Source organism: Trichechus manatus, unplaced genomic scaffold (assembly GCF_000243295.1).
Source record: "Trichechus manatus latirostris isolate Lorelei unplaced genomic scaffold, TriManLat1.0 scaffold00171, whole genome shotgun sequence".
Taxonomy (NCBI): Eukaryota; Metazoa; Chordata; class Mammalia; order Sirenia; family Trichechidae; genus Trichechus; species Trichechus manatus.
This window is the reverse complement of record NW_004444107.1, coordinates 5131789-5153705: the sequence shown is the minus strand read 5'-3', so window position 1 is coordinate 5153705 and position 21917 is coordinate 5131789. Positions and strand designations below refer to the sequence as shown.

At 37.4% G+C, this 21917-nt stretch overlaps 1 protein-coding gene across 5 annotated transcripts in view; it reads left to right on the top strand.

The window, feature by feature from the left end:
- The window catches only part of PDE5A (phosphodiesterase 5A), a 174114-nt gene extending 154209 nt beyond the window's left edge, over positions 1-19905 (top strand). For 2 of the 5 annotated variants that reach the window (XM_023741104.1, XM_023741106.1), the window contains exons 16-21: positions 3143-3243; positions 5279-5356; positions 8542-8605; positions 15002-15076; positions 15820-15903; positions 17942-19905. In XM_023741104.1, coding sequence (XP_023596872.1) covers positions 3143-3243; positions 5279-5356; positions 8542-8605; positions 15002-15076; positions 15820-15903; positions 17942-18079 — 540 coding nt within the window. In that variant the 3' untranslated portion in view covers positions 18080-19905. Of the gene's footprint in view, positions 1-3142; positions 3244-5278; positions 5357-8541; positions 8606-15001; positions 15077-15819; positions 15904-17140; positions 17908-17941 lie in introns of those variants that run through there. The other 3 variants (XM_004386810.1, XM_004386809.2, XM_023741105.1) reach the window with 3 other exon arrangements.
- Positions 19906-21917: the final 2012 nt, after the last annotated feature.

The following is a 21917-nucleotide window of genomic DNA, read 5'->3' as shown; positions in this document are numbered from 1 at the left end:
GTAAAAATATTAAATATGGGCCGAAAATCAAGAAATCAAACGATGTATTGCATTGGGCAAATCTGCTGCAAAAGACCTCTTTAAAGTGTTAAAAAGCAAAAATGTCACCTTGAGGACTAAAGTGCCCGACCCAAGCCATGGTATTTTCAGTCACCTCATATGCATGCGAAAGTTGGACAATGAATAAGGAAGACTGAAGAAGAATTGATGCCTTTGAATTATGGTGTTGGCAAAGAATATTGACTATACCATGGACTGCCAGAAGAATGGAACTAATCTGTCTTAGGAGAAGTATAGCCAGAATGCTCCTTAGAAGGGAGGATGGTGAGACTTCGTCTTATGTACTTTTGAGATGTTATCAGGAGGGACCAGTCCTTGGAGAAGGACATCATGCTTGGTAAAGTAGAGGGTCAGCAAAAAAAAAGGAAGACACTCAATGAGGTGGATTTACACGGTGGCTGCAACAATGGGCTCAAACATAATAATGATTGTGAGGATGGTGCAGGACTGGGCAGTGTTTCATTCTGCTGTACATAGGGTCGCTATGAGTCGAAATCGACTCGACGGCACCCAACAACAACAACAAAATATGGGCACTTGCTTCTGAGGCTCTTTGCCCTGCTTTTGACTGCTCTAGGCATGTAGCAGGTTTCTCTTCCTTCAGTGCCCACCTTGATAGCAACCCCACTGTCTGAGAGATCCGGTTCCATTTGCATTGTCTTGGCCTACACCAACCAGCTTTTCCACTTGATGGTATTCGTGCATCTTTAATATCCTCAAAACCAGCCTCCAGACCTGTCGAGTTACCTCCACCCACCCACTGCCATCGAGTTGATTCTGGCTCACAGTGACCTTGTAGGACAGAGTAGAACTGCCTCATAGGGTTTCCAAGGCTATAAATCTCTGGAAGCAGACTACCACATCTCTCTCATGGTGGAGCTGCTGGTGGTTTCAAACCACCGACCTTTTGGTTAGTTGAACGCTTTAACCGCTGGACCACCAGGGCTACTCAGGTTACCTCCAGAGGTACCAACTCTTGATTTGGTTTGTGGTCTGGTTAGAAAGTTGCACAGGTTTGAGGGGTCTGCCACAACACTGTTTGTCCCATAAACCATGTTGTTTTTACTTTGCAGTTTTTCAAAACTGAGACTTTTCAGGAACATGTATGCATGTTATAGCAGAAACATCTGTAGTTCCCTTGCGATTTGCTATCTGTGTGCTTCAGCTAAAACTTTCATTTTAATATCTTGTTACAAATTCAGTTTTTAAAGAAAGAAAATATGCTGACCTTTTTTTTTTTCAAAAGCAGATTTAACAGTATTCAAATCATAGCTGCCCCTGTTATTACATAAATTATTACGTAATATCTGATTACTTAACATAACATATAAAGAATCTGGTTTGCATATATAACTGACCTCAGACTATAAGACCCACTTATGTATTCTGTCCTTGTAAGCACCATTCTTGTGTAGAAATTACAGCCTCCACTTTGGGGAGTAGAAATAAGAATATGGCACTAAAAGACAGTTCCTTTTCCACATGGATTGTTTTATCTTGTATTATTTATCAGAAGATATTTTCTGAATAGTTTTCTGTAAGGCCCAGAACCTAAAATGGTTTAATATGTAAAAATAATGCTTATGGTTGTAATTACAGATTTTTGTCATTAATTAAATATGTGCCTCAGTTTCACATCTAGTTAACCTCTAACCAAACTGTTTTGGCCCCGGTCTAAAACACTCAGTAGTTCCCCTATGTTCACAACAAAGCCTTTGCCTCCAGGTCCCCTTCTTAAGCCTCTCAGCTTTTTCTCAGCCCTGAGATTTCAGAAGTATATCTGACTCAATGTACAGATGTTGTCTTGAGGATATTCTGAATACCTGAGGTGTGTGTTTAACCCAGTTCAAGATAAGACAGCTTACTATTCTTTAAATGGGAGTCCCTGGGTTGTGCAAACAGTTGATGTGCTTGGTTGCTAACCGAAAGGTTGGCAATTATAGTCCACCCAGAGGTGCCGTGGAAGAAAGGCCTGGTGATCTACTTCCAAAAAAAGTAGTCACTGAAAACCCTGTGGAGTGCAGTTCTACTATGACACACATGGGGTCGCCATAAGTCAGAATCCACTCAATGGCAACTGGTAATGCTTTAACTTACAGACAAGAAATAAAAAATGGTTATGCAGAAAAAACGTTCATTGATTTGCACATGTGTAGCCACCTTTAAAACATTCCTTATGGATGTTTCAACCCATGTTTTCTTTAGACCACCAGTAAGCACAACTTTAGCTCATGTCTTCTACCCATCTGTATTGATATGTTTCTAAAGAATATACACTATTAGCAATATTGATTCCACCCAAAACCCTTTGCCGTTGAGTCGATTCCGACTTAGCAACGCTATAGGACAGAGTAGAACTTCCCTATAGGGTTTCCAGACCCACTGCGGTTGGTCTATTCTGACTCAGAGTGACACTATAGGACAGAGTAGAACTTCCCTACAGGTTTTCCAAGGAGTGGCTGGTGGGTTCAAACTGCTGACTTTTTTTTTTTTTTTTTTTTTTGGTTAGCAGTTGTAGCACTTAACCACAATGCCACCAGGGCTCCCAGTATTGATTAGGTTAAATATATATAAAAAGGCACCAAAAATGTTATTGTTTATTACAAAAGCCATAGAGAAATAACTTTTTAATAATCGATTGTTTGAAAAGCTCACTGCATGCCTTTTCATGTCCATTAATATGGCTTTGGCTTTTAAGAGTTACACTTGCTGTTAGATTATAGCAATTAACCTGCCCAAAGGAAAATGATACATAGCTATTAGATTTTAGGTCTGGATTAAGGCTTGAAGGGTATAAGAGTTGGAAAAGCATGCATACGTAGGTAGTTATACTATTGTGAAGCTGTTTTCTCTTATATGATAAGGCATGGGGGTTAGGGGCATAGATGGGGAACATTATTTCATGGTATTTAAGTAAGCAAGTGTCCTCTGTATTCATGAGTTTAGAATACTGGGCATGTTTTTAAGGTATGTGACTATATTTTCAGATTTTGTTCTTGCCATCTTAATGCTGCATTTTCTGGCAACTTGTCAGCCGCTTCTCCAAATGGAGTGCTAATGATGGTTTTCTTTTTCCATAAAGGGGAATCAGATCCTCAGTGGCCTCTCCATTGAAGAATATAAGACCACGTTGAAAATAATCAAGCAAGCTATTTTAGCTACAGACCTAGCACTGTACATTAAGTAAGTTACCCTGAGATCAATGCATAAGTCTTGGAAGTGTTAGCATCATCTCAAACTTTTGAAATCCACATTGGGGACTTTTTAGATTATAAGGGCAAATTATCCTGGCAAAGCTGTTTATCAGACTTTGGATCAGTTTCTTCAAAAAAGCCAGAAACACCTACTCCTTTGGCTTCCTTAATGCTAAAAATTACAGAATACCCAGTGATTTCTGATGTTTATCCACTGCTGTGTCCCTGGAGCCATGTACAGAGCAAACAGTCATCTCAAGGTCATTCCAAGCCAGGTTGTCCAATCTAAAGATTATATAGGCCATTTGTTTTACTTCCTTATCCTTACTCCACTAACTTCATACCATGTCATAATTCCTTTATGCTGTCATCCAAGCCTAGGTAAGCATAAAAAGGAACTGAAAACTAAACAAGTAACTCTTGTTTCTTTTTTCTGTAATTTTCTTAAGTTTTATTGTAGAGCTTTGAAGTTACCGATTCAAAAATTAGGGTGCGCATTCGAGTGACATACACATTTTCATAATTAATTTGCCTTTCTAAAAGTTAGAAAATACTTTCCTGCATCTGGGCAACTGTTACTTTCCAACCCATCTACTGAGAACTTTGGTGCATGTAGGGGGTGAGGGGAGTCAAGGGCTCACACTCTTGGGATTCCCCATACACAGATCTCTCTCTGTGTACAGGGATTCATGGCCAGGATTTTAGCCACTCTTCTGAGAAGTTAGAACAAACTCACAGAAACATTTTTTACCCTATGGGGTTTGTATAAAATGATGCATTAGACTGTACCAGACATCCACTATTGTGTTTTCCAAAAGTAAACTGCATGTCTCAGCTTCATTGAATTTTGGAGCACTCGAAGATTAATTAGAATAAATGAAAATATAGTAAACCTCAGTTTATTCAGTATGATAGTAGAATAAGGATTCCAATAATTTGAAAAATACCTCTAACCACATCTCCTCCATCACCTTTCCAGGCCACCTGGGCCTCTCCGCTGAATCTTTGTGAGACCTAGCACAATACTCCATTTTTGATACCTAATCACTGGTAGTACAGTGGTCAGGCACTAGGCCGCCACCTGAAAGGTCAGCGGTTCAAACCCACCAGCCATTCCACGGGACAAAGATCTGGCAGCCTACTTCCATAAAGATTACAGCCTTGGAAACCTTATGGGGCAGTTCTGTTCTGTCCTACAGGTTCGCTATGAGTTGGAATCAACTTGATGGTGGTGGGTTTGGTTTTTTGGTTTTAATCATGTACAGTCAGTTTTGTTACGTAAGTTTTTCTTATTATGTTTGTCTTGAATCCCCAGCTAGATTTTAAATACTATGAAAAGAACAGTTCTGTCTTACGACTTCCCAGGATACTTAACAAATACTGGGCACATAGGACCATTAACTCTACTCTGAATGAATATTATTTTAAACTTTACCTGGTCTTTCTTTGCTTCAGAGCCCCTAACAACTTTATACTGATAGGGTTGTTATTGTAAATGTTTTTTACCCTATACTATGATATATATGAGTAAGATATATGAAGTTAAATTGAAACCATAGAGATCTTAGTATGCCATGCACTTAAAATTTCTTAAGTAATTCTTGGCATCAAATGTTAACTCATTTTTTTTAATTTTCTTGAAATAAATGATGTTCACCAGTGTCATTAAACAGTATGTGTACTGACTGTTTAATGAGAAACTATTTGTTCTGTAAACCTTCATCTAAAGTACAGTAAAAATTAAAAAGAAAGATAAAAAAATATTGTTCAAGAAATAAAATTACCATTGTTTGAGCTCCGTAGTTAGTATGTCAGGTTTTATATTTCACCCAAAGAAAACGATAGAAAGGGGAAAAAGTGAGGTACTAAAGATTTTTAAATGATTTTTATATTGGGTTCTAAGATGGGAAAAAAATTGCTAGAGATTTTTTTCCTCCAGATTTACTCCATGAGTCTTTGTAGACCAAAGTCATGAGAGCCTGGGGAATCATCATAACTACCAAATATTTTCCTTTATTTTCAAGGAGGCGAGGAGAATTTTTTGAACTTATAAGAAAAAATCAATTCAATTTGGAAGATCCTCATCAAAAGGAGTTATTTTTGTAAGTAGGTTTACTGTCCTTAAAGCTGAAGTTTTACTACCCAATTAATTTTCTCTCTATCAGTTTTGATTGCAATTATTGTTACAAGACGAAGACTTCAGAAGTTGCCAGAATTCTCCAGAGAGCTGAACCAAGGGCTGAATATGAATATTTATTTGAAAAGAAATATATTTGTGAATTCAAGTGAATAAATTGCTCCTTTATTCTAGAAGGACCTTTAAAATATGGTAGAATATCAATACAGGGCTACAGGGCTCTATTAGTTTTCCCAATTCTTCAGAATGGAAGAGCTGAAAATAGCATTCTAAAGATGGTGGGAACGTGAAGGGGGCTACAAAACGTTCACTTTTTTGAAAGATGGCAGAGCCATGCTGTCAGAACTGGAGCCCTGCAGGATTTCTCTTTGTCCTCACCAGTACCCTGGCCCTCCCTTCTAGCTGTATATACCATCCTTCACTGTTACTCCCTTTGCCATGGCATGAACTAGATCAATGAAAAGGAACCAGAGAGTCAGTAATAACGAAAAGTAAGACAGAGCAGTACGAAGGATGACGCTAATACAATTTTGAAATCAACATTTCTTTAAATAGATTCATATTACTTAGTATGTGAATGAAGATGTGAATTATGGGAAAACATACCAATACCCAGCTGTCTATTCTATATGGTCATGTTTCACTTAAATAGTCTCAACATGTTTTTCAGAATAGTGCTTTAAAAAGATACGGACATGCTACTCTGACTAGTGAATGATTTTAACAAAATGAAATAGAACCTCAACTCCAAGTCTGTGCCACAGGCTCCTTGTTTCACCCTCCTTGAGAAGCTATAACCCCCACAGAGAAGGACTCAGGATCTGGTGCTCAGCATGCCCTTTGGCACCCTTCATTTCAGACTGTAGTTAAGCTCATAGGGGCAGTGGTGGTTCAGTGGTAGAAGTCTTGCCTTCCATTCCAGAGACCCAGGTTCAATTCCTAGCCTGTGCACCCCATGCACTCCCTCCATCCGTCAGTGGAGGCTTGTCTGTTGCTGTGATGCTGAACAGGTTTCAGCGGAGCTTCCAGGCTAAGACAGACTAGGAAGAAAGACCTGATGATCTAGTTCCAAAAAGCAGCCAGTGAAAACCCTATGTGTCACAAGAGTTAGATCTCTAACTGATCATGGGCATGGACTAGAACCGGACAGCATTTTGTTCCACTTTGCATGGGGTGGGGTTGCCATGAGTCACAGGCTGGCTCTATGGCAGCTAACAACAAGTTAAGCTCATACAGGTGCATAGTCTTCTTTGAGGGAGTCCATTTGTATTGGCAAGTATTATTGAAGTCCTTCATGAAAATGGGTTCAAACAGTGATTAAAAATATTGCTGGTGACCATGGTCTCAGGAAACATCTAGCTCAATTGGCATAACACAGTTTATAAAGACAATGTTCTACATTCTACCTTGGTGAGTAGCGTCTGGGGTCTTAAAAGCCTGTAAGCAGCCATCTAAGATACTCCACTGGTCTCATCCCTTCGGGAGCAAGCGAGAATGAAGAGAACAGGATACAAGGAAAAGATTAGTCCAAAGGACTAATGGACCACAGCTACCAAGGCTTCCACCAGACTGAGTCCAGTACAGCTAGATGGTGCCCGGCTACCACCACTGACTGCTCTGACCAGGATCACAACAGAGGGTTCTGGACAGAGCTGGAGAAGGATGTAGAACACAATTCTAACTCACAAAAAAAAAAGACCAGATTTACTGGCCTAAAGGAGAGTGGAGAAACCCTGAGAGTATGGCCCCCAGACACCCTTTTAGCTCAGTGGTGAAGTCATTTCCGAGGTTCACTGTTCAGCCGGGGAGTGGACAGCCCCATAAAACCAAATGGGACTAATGAGGCACAGCAGTCCAGGGACAAGGTCCAGAAGGCAGAAGGGGACAGGAAAGCTGGTGACAGGGAACCCAAGGTTGAGTAAGGATAGTGTTGATGTGTTGTGAGGTTGTTAACCATTGTCATAGGGCAACATGTGTACTAACTGTTAAATGAGAAACTATTTTGTTCTGTAAGCCTTCATCTAAAGTGAGAATAGCCGCACAATTGGAAGAGTGTAGTCGATGTCACTGAACTGTGCAGGTAGAAATTTTTGAAATGGTGTATCTTTGGCTATGTATATTTTCACCAAAAAAAAAAAAGGTTGAGAAGGGAGAGGGTTGACATGTTGTGGGGTTGTTAACCAATGTCATAAAACAATATGTGTACTACTGTTTCATGAGAAACTATTTGTTCTGTAAGCCTTTACCTGAAGTACAATAAAAAAAAAAATTGCTGGTGTACTCATTTCTTCAGAGAGAGTCAGTGTAAAAGACAGCATAGCAGTAGAATCATTTCCATTTTCTTTATGGCCTTGTATAGATAGGAGAGTATGGATTTCCCTAGAGGAACACTTGATACAGTCTTTTGCCTGGAGTGTTTTTGTATTACAGTAATGACCTTTTGGCCTATTTCTTCAAACATACTAAAGGGATCATATGGTATTTGGATCTGACATGGGAAAACACTGCACAAGAGAGAGAACCATTTTCATACAATGGTTGTGGTATTACGTGCTAGAGCACCTTGTCACAGGCTCCAGAGCCTGCCATGATTTTTACTTTTCTTTTAAGAGAAAGACTAAAAAGCACCATGCTTGCCCTCATTTCTTTTTCTCTGGCAAAGGCTATTTAATTTTTCAAAGGCTTGTAACATGGAAGTCACTACATGTGTTGAGTGGATTAGAATGACCCACCATAACCCTTTCTGTTATAGGACTTTTATCAGTAGGATATCTTCAGTGGTTAATTATTAGTAATCAATATGCTTTCATCATACTGAGAATGGGATACCAAGGTTTAAAAAAATCATAGTAGCAGGCATGTTTTTGCCCACAGGTTAATAATTTCTCTTTGTGCCAGTCTGGAAATAAACGAGGCAGTTTGAGGGCAAATTCCAGTAGTTCACAGGGTAACCCGAACAATACCACTCTTTTATGGCAGCATCAGTCAGGCTTCTGTGTGAATTCTGTTTTTATTTCGTTAGTCTTCATACATTGCCACTACCATTGTTTAGAGGGTTTTAATTTAACTTTTTATTAGCGACTGTTTACTGAGGTTTTATATTCACATAAAAGTAAATAGGAATGTTGGATTTCTTTTTCCTGTTAACAGAGCGATGCTGATGACAGCTTGTGATCTTTCTGCAATAACAAAGCCCTGGCCCATTCAACAACGGGTATGTTGCTTGGTGACAATTTAAGTATTAATTAAAAAGGCAAAATAAGAGAAGTCTTGACTCTTAAAGGCAGCTTCTATAGTAGCTTAAGTATTTATGGAAATTTTTTTTTTAATTTTTAAGTAGTATTAAAAGCAGATAATGGGACATAAACAGGTTTTCCTTTTTTAGAAGATTCATTTGCACTTAACAATATTTGCAAAATACATTAACACAGCAAAGGCCTAGCTATTGGTAAGATTTAATTCCAATACTACTTCTGGCTCACTTTGGGATTTTTTTAAAAAACATCCTTTTAATAACTTTGAAAATCAGGAGAAACAAAATTATTTTTCTTGTCATTAGCCTGCTAGGCTATACAGAGCCTAGTAATATATCCTTCTCTCTAAATATGTAACTTAGAATGTTTTGCAGAGGCATTAAAGACTGTAGGCTCAGAAAAGTCATGGGTATACGTGCAGTGATGTATATATTGTGTTTTTGGTTTTTGAGATTGCATTTTGAATCCTTAATGCACTAAGATTATTGACAGTTTGCTGTGTGTTATGCCCTGGGCTGCACCGTCATTGAGCCCAGCAATTACAGGCTCAATTCCATGAAAAACACGTGCTGAGAAAGCAGGATCAAAAACTCACTCTCCATGTGCCAACACAGATGTTCAACTAAGCACCCAGAAAAGGTGGTATTTTGGTATTTACATACCTCCCTGCCCAATAATAAATAGGACTGTATGCCTATATGGAGCCCTGGTAGCATAGTGGTTAAGAGCTCAGCTGCTAACCAAAAAAGTCGGCAGTTCAAATCTACTAGTTGCTCCTTAGAAACCCTACGGGGCAGTTCTACTCTATCCTGTAGGATCACTGTGAGTCGGAATTGACTCGATGGCGACGGGTTTTTTTGGTTTGATATGCCTATATAAGGAGCCCTGGTGGCACAGTGGTTAAGCGCTTGGCTGCTAACTGAAAGGTTGTCAGTTCGAACCCACCCAGAGGCTCCACAAAAGAAAGACCTGGCAGTCTGCTTCTATAAAGATTTAAAAAACCAAAACCAAACCCATTGCGATTGAGTCAATTCCAACTCACAGCGACCCTACAGGACAGTGTAGAACTGCCCCATAGGGTTTCCAAGGAGCACTTGGTAGATTTGAACTGCCCACCTTTTGGTTAACAGCTGAGCTCTTAACCACTGTGCCACCAGGGCTCCAGCCTAGAAAATCCTATGGGGCAGTTCTACTCTGTCACATGGGGTCGCTGTAAGTCAAAATCAACTCAATGCCACCTTACAACAGCAACAATATGCCTATGTGGAATAGGGAGGGATGTTTCATTTAACCTTTCTTCTGACTCAAACCCTTCTACCTGTTGTTTTGTGGGGAGAAATAAATGAAGGAAGAGAAGGTTTTTTTGTTTGTTTTGTTTTGTTTTAAAGGAAAATGTTGGAGGCTATTGAGGAGAGATTTTCAGAAGCTAGGAAGAGTATAGTGAGAGAGAAGGCTTTGGACATGGACAACTTAAGTTCAAATCCCATGCTGCTACTTATTAGCTATGTATCCTTGTGCAAGTTACTTCATCTTTAGACTTTAATTTCTTCATCTGTAAAATGGAAACGTATGCCACATAAGATTGTTGTGAGGTTTAAATTATTTAATACTGTGTGCCTTAAAAAAAACCAAAGCCATTGCCATTGAGTCAGTTCTGACTCATAGCAACCCTATAGGACAGAGTAGAACTGCCTCATAGTATTTCCAAAGCTGTAATCTTTGCAAAAGCAGACTGCCACATCTTTCTCCCATGGAACAGCTGGTGGGTTTGAACTGCCAACCTTTTGGTTCACAGCTGAGTGCTTAACCACTGCGCTACCAGGGCTCCTTACTGCGAACATAGTAAATGGTTTTTAAATGTTTACTACTATTCCTACTCTGCTGATGCTGCTGATGATAATGAAGCCCTAAGGGACTGTCTTTTCTTTCTCATCACAGGCAGCACTCATTCGTTGGATCTTCACTGGATCCTTATTCTTTCTTAATATATTTGATTCCATCACTAATTTCAGAATGACTTAAAGTACTGAGATTACGAAGAGTGGTTTCCACTGTTAGAACTAAGAAAAAAAAAATCATATTATCATACCATAAATATAGCAATGACATTTGTCAAAATGTAATAGCCATTCATGTTAAAAAAAAACACTACTCAAAATAATAAAATAAATATGCATACTTCATTGTAAAAAATAAAAATAAAAACTTTGTGTTAGAGATATTAGCTAATACAGACAAGTGAAAGCAATTAGAGGTATAAGAATTAGAAAGCAAGAAGTAAAACTATCTCAATGTGCAGATAAAATGAGTGTGTATTTGCAAAACCCAAAATACACAATGAAAAACTATTACAAGCAATAAAAGAATTTAATAAAGTATCAGGTTATGAAATAAATCTACAAAATTTAATAACCTTCATATAAAGAAAGAAAAACCAATTAGAAGATGAAATGGAAGGAAAGGCTATTTATGACAAAAAAATAAAATATTTATTCAGTTGTTGTCTTAGTTACCTAGTGCTGCTGTAACAGAAATAAAGGTGGGTGGCTTTAGCAAACAGAAATTTGTTTTCTCACAGTTTAGGAGGCTAGAAGTCCAAATTCAGAGTGCTGGCTCTAGAGGAAGGCTTTCTCTCCCTGTTGGCTCTGGAGGAAAGTCCTTGTCTCTTTGGCTTCTGCTTCCTGGTTTCTTGGAGATCTCCATGTGTCTTGGCATCTATCTTACCCCATCTCTGTCGATTGTTTAATCTCTTTTTATGTCTCGAAAGAATTTGACTCAAGATACACCCTATACCAATCTTGCCTTATTAACGTAACAAAAATAACCCATTCCCAAATGGGATTATAACCACAGGCATAGAGGTTAGAATTTACAACACATATTTTGGGGGAGACATAATTCAATCTATATCAGTTGTAAACTTAAAAAATACCTAAAAACTATATGAGGAAAGTTATAAAACACAGCTAAAGCACAAAAGCAGACTGAGGTTAATGGAAAGATATACCATGTTCTTAGAAAAACTTGTTCAGAAGTTTAAGAACATAACTCTGTTGGAGAAACTGTGGGAAAACAAGGAATGCAAAATATTACAATCCTTTGAAAGTTTACAAATACACATATGCGTTTACGATTACTTCTAGGAATCTTATCCCAAAGATATACTGGCAAGAATATAAAAAGATATTTAGAAAAGGCTATTTGTTTTAGCACTGTTTATAATAGCAAAGACTGGAAATACCCCAAATATTTGTCAGTAGGGTATTGATTGAATAAACTATAGTACATTGACACAATGCAACTATAAAAAAGAAATGAGGATTATCTCTATACTGTTATGGAGTGATCACCAAGATATATATTTTAAGTGAACGAAAGCAAGGTAGAGAAAGATGTGTGTGGTATGCTACCATTTATCTAAGAAAGGGGTGAAATATGAATGTATGTACATGTTTGCTTGTATTAACCAAAAAAAGTTGATGGTTTCCTATAGAGGAGGGAGGGAAGAAGATTGAGGGAACAGAGATAGAAGCTACCTTGAGTTTTTGTAGATTAGACTTTGGAATCATGTAAATAGTTTTCATAATTATAAAATTAAACTAAATAAATAAATAAATCAGTCACTTCACCTTGAAAGTAAAATGAAACAAACTGGTTGCAAAGCCACACAGAGAGAAACTCTTTCATTCCAACCAAAATTAAAACACGGTAATGTGGCCATATAGCTTTAGTGAGATGTATCCTAAGAACCAAAAAAAAAAAACAATACACACACACAAATCTCAAACTGTTTTTAGTAATCATACTGTTAGTGGTAATTTTGTATCAATATTCAGTCACTGTTGTGGGTGATGTAAGATGAAATAAAAAAAAATTATACTGGTATTGTTGAAAACTAAGATTTTCAGCATGACTGAAAGGATAAAGATCTAAGATGGATGAGTTTACATAGAAACGCCGTAGTCCTAAATTTGAACTGGAAGTATTGTATGAAATTATGTTGTATCCTAGCTCTTTTCCCTGAAAAGACTTAAAAATAATGTCCAACCCAGCAACAGTGAATATAGCTAGTGCCCATGCTGAAGTTCTAAATACTACAATTTAAAGAAAGCAAGTCTCCGTGAAGAAGTGGCTGATTCCAGCTCTAGAGCAGGAGATGTACAAGATGCGCCTAGAGTTTCTTTTATGCCAGAAAACAAGGAAGCTATCAAAGACTAATAGGGTCCTGGCAAAGGAACTCGGCAACCAACTTAATAAGCTCCTATTGACCAAAGATGGGACAATTCGAGCATCAGTAAGGATTGAAATATGTCCAATATGTTTTAAAATAATAATAGTAAAATCATCCATGTCCATCTTTGTTGGAGCTTGAGAACCAACTTATCTTTAAAAGTGGTAAATAAAGGGGAGAAAATCAAGCATTTCTCCTGCTTTTCTTTTTTTTTTTAATTCAGTTTTTTTTTTATTGTTGTTGGAAGTATGCACAGGAAAACATACACTAGTTCAACAGTTTCTACATGTACAATTCAGTGCCATTGATTACATTGTTCAAGATGTGCAGCCACTCTCTCCAACCTTTACTGAGTTGTCCCTCCCCCATTAACATGAACTCACTGTCCCCTAAGCTTCCTATCTGACCTTTGCAGATGCTGTTGTCAGATTGCTCCCATATAGGTAGTTCTTCAAAGGAGCACAGTGTTCAAGGCAAACATTCTCAACTAAATAAACCAACTTACTGATCGGTTTAAAGAAGACTTCATAGGATATTTTTGATTTAAGGTTTAAAGATTATCTCAGGGCAACAGTTTTAGAGGTTCATCCAGCATCAGTGGCTCCAGAAAATCTGGACTCTATGAGAATTTGGAGTTCTGAGAACCTTAAAATCAAGGCTTCGAACCGGTTTGGAATGGTTCAGGACCGGTTCAGTAATTACCAACATAAACACAGGCAGTGAACATGTTGCATAGCAACCAAATCTGTTGCCAGTTAGTTTTTTTTTTAAACATTTTATTGTTGTTTAGGTGATGCTTTTCTTATATAAATTATGCCTTAGGGTAACCAAATAGTTGATCCAGGAAAGTTTCTGTTTATTATATTCCAACTAATAAAGGAATGACAAATTTCTATGTCACCCTTTTGCAAACCCTAAATTAATGGATTGAGGCAAAGATTATTATTGGGTGTCGCAAACAGTTAAGTAAACACTCAAAAGGTTGGCAGTTTGAATCCACTCAGAAGAAAGCCCTGGCTATGTACTTCCAAAAGATCACAGCCATTGAAAACCCTATGTAGCCATGCTACTCTGACACGTGGGGTCACCGTGAATTAGAATCGACTTGGCAGCAGCTAATGGTGGTGGATAGCACAAAGTAGTCCGTGGGTGGTGCTAACAGAAAGGTTGGAAGTTTGAGTCCACCCAGAGTCACCTGGGAAGAAAGGCCTGGCGATCTGCTTACAAAAAAATCAGCCACCAAAAATCTATGGAGCACCATTCTACTCTGATACACATGGGGTTCCCATGAGTCAGAATCAACTCGATGGCAACTGGTTTTGTTGTTGTTGATATCTCAAAAAAGAGAGCCAGCCAAGCAGTATATGTATATGTATATATACACCCCCTGATGAAAGTATACAATACAGCCTGTGAAGTAGTCATGCAAAAAAACAAAAAAACCTCAACCTAATCAAGCTTCTAGATCTCACTTTCAGTTTATGGAAATACAAGATACAGAGGAACGTATTAAATGACATCACAGGGGTGCAATCAGCAAATCTAGACTATGGGAAACTTTGCAGAATAAACAACCTAGTTTATTCACAGCAACCAAAATATAAGGTCCTGTTTGATACTGTGTTTTTTTACAACACCTTGTATACCAGGCACTTAATAAATATTTCATTGATTATGTATACAAATGAGCATAAGGTACTTTTTCCCCACTCAGTGCTGAAGTTGAAATAGCATGTTGCTTTTTCTGCTAGTTACAGAAGATTACAAACTATACCCTTTGTGGTGATTAAAACCCATTGTCGGTTCTAACTCATAGCAACCCTCAGGGACAGAGTAGAACTGCCCCATAGGGTTTCCAAGGAGCAGCTGGTGGATTCGAACTGCCAACCTTCTGGTTAGCAGCCAAGCTCCTTAACCACTGTGCCGCCAGGGCTCCTTGTGGTGATTAGTTACACATTTAAAATAAATGATATGTAATTTATATTACTCATTATTTCTTTATTCTAATTTTATTGATGTGGTTGAAAACTACAGAGTTAATTGATTTTCTTATCTTCGTTCAAAATCTGTGTTTTAGACAGTGATATTTTTTAACTGCCAAAACTCAGTCTGTTATTTATTTCAGATAGCAGAACTTGTAGCGACTGAATTTTTTGACCAAGGAGACAGAGAAAGAAAAGAACTCAACATAGAGCCCACTGTAAGTATGATACCTTATGGTAGGAATTATTCAAACACATTTCTTTGTTGTTGTTGTAGAATTCCTTTTATTCTTCTGTAAGATCTTTCCTTAGGAACACCATTTCTCCTCATTTTTTTTTTAAACTTTTTTTTCTTGGAAGAATCATACATGTTCATTACACAAAACATAAGAATTAAAAGAAGACAAAAAAGACTCTTGGGATCATCAGATTGTATCTACTCTTTTGTAATTTACTTTTGTCAATGTAAATATCATAAGCTACTTTTCATGCTAACAGATGCACTTCTATGTATTATTTATAATGATGACATGAAATAGATATAATCATAGTTTGAAAGTAATCACTCCCTTTTGGGCAATAATGATTTCAGTGCTTACTGTTATAAACAACACTATGGAAACATCTATGTTGCTAAACTTTTGCATGCCATTCTTCATTATCTTTTTAAAGTAAATCCCCACAATTGCTATGTTGAAGGGCACACAGCTTTTAAAGCTCTTTTTACATACAGTGTGGATCTCAAATACCTTACCTGCTCCAAAAACAAGAGAAAGATTCTTCTCAAATCATTTCTGTCTTTTGGAATGAGTTTTTCCTGGAAATTAAGCATAGAGTCCGTTTTTGTGGTGTAATTGTTACCTGGCCTTCCTCAACTAGCCCAGTGATACATGTTTTTAGAACTAACTTGCATTGTGCTCTCTAAATAAATTACTGTTTGTGTGTGGGTCTGTGTTTTCAGGATCTAATGAATAGAGAGAAGAAAAACAAAATCCCAAGTATGCAAGTTGGATTCATAGATGCCATCTGTTTGCAACTGTATGAGGTATTTATATGAAAAAATGAGTGCTAGACTTGGTAAACTGTATTATGAATTAAATCTAAAATAAATTCAAGTGATTAACACTAGGCACATATTTTTTGCTTCTTAATCAAGAAACAAGAAGTAAAATTATCAGCATTATTTCTTTTATTAATGAATATAAAGTTTTCTTTGGATAAAGTTTCTCAAAAATTTTGATTCATTCAGCGTAAGAATATCTATTGAGTGCCTACTCTGTGCTAAGCTGATTTAGGGGATTCTAAGAAGAATCCTGTACCAACATTGTCCTTACTGAGAAATATTGTGCATACTCTGTATTAGCATACTCTTTTTTTAAGTCTAAATAAAGAAAAATAAGTGTACAATTTTCTGTCATTGTCATAGTGTGGCTTTAATATTGTTAAGAAAAATTTTATGGGGTTAGAAGAGATATTGCAGGTTCCCATTTCTATTCATCTGCTAGTTTGGTTTTTTTAGGTAAATATATTTCTTCTTAAAACACTCCATTTATTAGTTTAGATGTTTATGGCCCAAGGACAGAAAGTTGATGCTGTCATTGTCTTTAAAACATTTAAACAGTAAACTTTTTATTTTTAATTATTTGGGAAAGGAGTATTTATCGTGAAGTCAAAACCAGAAGAAACCCTAGAAATCTGGTTCAGACATTCTACAAATTGAGCGCTGAAATTCAATCTCCATTCCAGGGAAATGAGAGTATTTGCCCCATCAGACAGGTAGTTATGGGAGAACTGCCTCTGGGGTCCAGTTCTCATCCCTAGTCAGGGGCTCTGTCCATCAAAAATTGTTAATAAAGATGTTGTGGCTGACGAGAAGTGGAGGAGGAAAGAACAGGGGAGACACCAAAAGAAACATGGAGAAAGAACAACCTCTTTACCACTGTCTCCCCACCTTTTCCATTATTCTGTTTGTTTACTCTGTTATTTACAAGTTCTTCCTCAGAAGTGGATTCAGAGCAGTGTTTCAAACACCCTGGAACATCTCATTCTTTCTATAACAGATGCTTTCCATATAACTGGATTGAGTTCCTCAACTGAACATACTAATAATGCCTTTTTAAATTTTTTCCCATCCTTTACATACAGCCAGAATAGCGATCAGATTCCCCCATTATAGATTTTATCTTTTGACGTTTCATATACGTGTAAGGTTCGTTTCATTTAACTCTGCTATTGAAAATTCTAGTGATATTGATGTGTATTTTTACTATTATTTATTATAGAAGCAATATGTTCTCATTGTGGAAAAACCAGAGACTATGGAAAAGCAAAAAGGAAGATTAAAATCACCTATAATTCCACTACTCAGATGTAACCACTATTAACATGTGTAACCTTCGCACCATTTTTACATTTAAAAAAAAAATTGATTTTTGGAATCCATAATGTATCATGTACATCTTTCTGTGTCAAATGTATTTCTATGACAACATTTGTAATTGCTGCAGAATAGTAATACAATATGCCAAACTTTTTTGTTGGGTATTTAAGTGATTTTCAATGTTTCTCTATTACAAAGAAATTTGCAATGAATGTTTTTGTAGCTAAATACTTACAGCACTTTAGTTAGTAAATAACAATACTACATAGAATTATAAATTAATCTTTATTATAATCTTTGATAAAAATCTATTTAAGTGCATTGTATAAAGCCATTCTATGGAAAAACACAAAAACTGAGCCATTCCCAATGCACACACACTTAGGGAGAGCCATCTGTGCTACACAGAAACAAAATGTATTGTTCTGTGGATTGCACACACAGGTCTGTTTCCATAGCTCAATAATGTTATTTTGTAATGTGTGCATTTGCGCTCTCTCTCAGCACGTACTCCTTCTCTGTATAGCTTCACAGGAATTGTTTGCAAATGATCTGCTGATGTGCTCACACAGCTTGTGAAAACCTCAGCAGTGGGTCTGCTCATGAAATGAGTGTGGGATGTGGCCCTTTGTGACGGGCCTGTGGGAGAGGGCTGTGTTTCCTGGCCTCCTTCTAGTTGCTTGCTTTCTTTTTCTCTCTTTAGGCCCTGACCCATGTATCAGAGGACTGTTTCCCTTTGCTGGATGGCTGCAGAAAGAACAGACAGAAGTGGCAGGCCCTTGCAGAACAGCAGGAGAAGACACTGATTAATGGGGAAAGCAGCCAGGCAAAGAGGAACTGAGTGGCCTCTTTCATGCAGAGTGGACGTTTATAGAGATGGTGTATTCTGCAGTAAGCCTGGTTCTGCTATCCACTGTACAGATTTGGTGTATACTTTGCCACTGCTGTATTTTTATTTTTGCACAACTTGTGAGAGCATAGCATGACATGTTTGTAGGGGACATAGTTTCTATATATCTGTTTTATGCCACTCAACCGAGATGATCGACGACACCCACTCTTAGCACATTGATAAAGAGCGCTGTTTGTGGTATTTTGTGCACTGCATAGTGCAGATGGCATTTTTGCACTGAGGATGTTTTTTGCTTGGAGATTTTAAATAATTGAGTTTTGTGTTTTCTGAATTACCAATCTTTCAAGAATGTTTGGAATCTTTCCTTTCTCAAAAATAGACTGGGAGCAAATGAAATCTGTTCTGTGACATTTAAAGCCTTCGTAGGACAGAGAAAAATGTAGGCTGAGTGAGTTTAAAGGGGAAAAGGGTATATTTGCCAACAATGTATTTCCTTTAAAAGAAAAAGGTCAGGCACTGTGAAATAATGGAAAGTACTGTGAGTCAGTATTATAAAGAAAAGGTATTAATTCACTGATCTGCTGTTTTAGTTAGAGAGCAGGCAGGAAAAGCACCTTGTCCTTTCATGCAGTATATCTTCAAAGGCTACCCATAAAACCCCTTCAGTCTAACCTGTCTGGTGTGAAACAGAGGAAGTCTTAGGAGAAGATCGGTCACTGGCTTTATTAAGGATGAGCATGATCCAGAAATGGAATGGCCCCGTGTTTAATTCTGTCAGAGGAGGGAAATGTTTTGTTGGAAGACCCTTCTGAGAGTTAATGAGTGTTGTGAATATTGAACTTCCTTTTTTAAACAACTTTCTCATCTCCCATCTCCTTATGGCTTTTAAGTCAACAACTTGAATTTCCAGAGGAAATTGACAAAGAAAAAAAAGGTAACTGGAGCACTGACCTGAACTGAGATCTGGCTGTAGATAGGAGAGGAGTACAAATGGAATCCGTTTTTTCTCTGTCAAGCGAAGTATAAAGAACAGTGTTGATTATATAAACAGCAAAGAGCTGTCCTCAGTGCTGAGGTCAAACATGAATTCAAGTGAGCAAGGAGGTGAGAAACCTCGGGCCTGAATAAAACGTAGCAGTTTTGAGGTTTTCAATCAAGAAACTGCCATATTTTGCTTTATAGGACGAGTCAGCCCAGAATCACAGTTTAGGAGTCATGCTAAACACTGACCCTCAGCTGGTTGTTGTTGATATTTCCTTCCCATCCTTTTTAGTATAGTTAACATCTTTTGTGGAATTTGAGCCTTTTTAAGTGGATTTCCTATGAGTCGGAATTGACTCGACCGCAACGGGTTTGGTTTTGGTTTGGTTTTAAGTGGCTTTCCAGTGTAAATGTCTGCCCCTAAATACACATTTATTCAATACTGGAAAAGCAGCAAATGAATGAGCACATAGTTCAGAAAGAAAAGTATGTTCCAAATATCCAGAAACATTTGGATTTGGGGAGAGTGGGAAGAGAGGTATTATTTGATTGGTTACCCCACCCCCTAAAAAAGTTATATCATCTGAGTTTCTATCACTAATTTGGATAGAAGACTTTTTAGGGATATGGTAATGCAGCAATCTCGAAACACATTGTTTTCCATTGAAATCTTTTTTTTTCCCTGAACTTTGCCTAAGATTCAACAACATGTTCTTTAAGTTTTTAAAATTCTGAGTTCCGTACTGTGTGTATATATATCTTGACATAATGTGGCTACATTCAGGCAAAAAAAAAGAAAGCAAAACAAATTATGTTGCTATTACTTTGTAACATAGTAAAGGCTAGTTTAGAAGTTATCAATTGTTTAATGTTATATGTGTTATCGTTGTAATACTTGTATTTACAGGATGTTATTTTATCTTATGTCCTACAGATGAGATCTGTAAGGTTGCCTCTTGGTGGCACTGGTGTGTAAATTACACAGACTGTCACTAAAACAATAGTATTTACATACCAATATACACCTATGCACGCATAAGTAATTTCTTAGTATAAAAAAAACTATATAAAACAGCGATCTTTAATAAGCTCTTTTTATCACATACATTGTGATTTAGCAGTTATGCTAATATCTGTAGTCATATACTTTAGTAGATTGTTTTAGGCCCCTCTAAGAATTCTTTTAAAGACATGGTAGATTGTGTGTGGAGGATTTGTATGCGTGCCATTTTAACAAGCAAGAAGACAGATTTAGATTAGTAATTCTTTGGTTTGCCTTTGTTTAATGGTTTCTTTTACTTTACTATTTAGACATTAAAAGAAATTGAGCAGTGCCATGGCTGTTTTATGCTAGAAGAAGAATACTTCTTTAGGACTGGTTAATTCGTTCAAATAATTTTTAAGTGTTAGCAAAATCATTCCAGCATGGATTAATATCTTTGGTACATGGGCACAAATCAAAGTTTTTGTTCTCATGTGAATATTTCCTTTCCAGTATCTTCTCAAGTTGGAAAATATATATATATATATTTAGTCCTCCCTCACCCTACCCTATATTTATATTACCCATAACTAGTAAGGAAATTTTCTTGCTCTAGATAAAAGGTAGTTTAGTTTTGTTTGTTTTAGTTACAGCTGAGTAATATGATACCATTTAATTTCACTTTTCATCTAAAAACTGTTCCCCCTATTTTACTAACTGGTTAAAATTGTGTGGCCTTATATTTTTCGAAGATTGACCTTTGCTTCTCTGTGTGAATTTGTGTAAGTCACTTAACCTCCTTGTGCCTGAACAAGTTGTGCTATTACAGAGTTATGTTTGGGCTAAGCCTTTGTCTTCAAGGAGGATGTCACAGAAGGCAGCTACTATGTAATAAATAGGCCCTGGAGACCACTGTCAGCAATGGGATACTGAGCTAGAGAGCACACTGATTTAATCCCACTTGTCATTTCTCATGTTGGGTTTCCAAGACCCAAAACACAAAGACAATGTATTGATTTACTCGGCTTCACATGCAGATCACTAGTGAGCATGAGATTTAGAGCTGGTTGAACACCTCACCTCATGAAAAAGAGTTTCCTTCAATGGGAGTATTGGAGATAAGAAAGTATAAGAAAATATATTGGATTCTGGGAGGAAACTGTTCTGTCACAGATGCAGTGTTGCCTGACAGAGAAGTGCCTTTATTTTCAGCCTAGAGCACAAATATTAGACCTGCCCAGATGTGATTTTCAGTTTTTCTGTGTTTTCCACCAGATTGTACTCCTAAGACTCAATACGTCTCAAGCAGTGCTGTTTTGTTTTTTTCAAGACTGCTTTATGTTGAGAAGGAAACAATGTAAATGCTGTCCTCTCCTGTAAACAACTGAAGTTAAGATAAGGTGGCAAGGTTTAGTTGCTCAGTATTAGACATTCATTGATCCACCTTGTATTGAGTCCCGACCACACATCGGGCTCTGTGCTCAGCCTTGGAGGTAGAGCAGTGACCTCACGGAGCTCACAGTCTATGTGGAAAGTGCCAGATAAGAGACTTGTCAGCTTCTGACCTACCAATTTAATGTGAAAATGTAGGGTACGTTATATCACTGTTTTCATCTATAACATGGATCACTCAGTTTTCCAAGGACCTTCTTTATGTGAAACTTTTGAAGAATCTATTGGTAAACATCCTGTCATTCGTGCAAGTTAGGAATCACTTAACCTTTTGATAGCTTAAAGAACACCTGTGTCAGGAGTCCTATATTCCACTATACTGGTGTTTTTTTCCATGTGCCAGCCAGACGATTCAAAGTTCTTTCAGACCTTGAGATGGTGCACAGCTTCGGACCCCTTCTGCTCTACCAC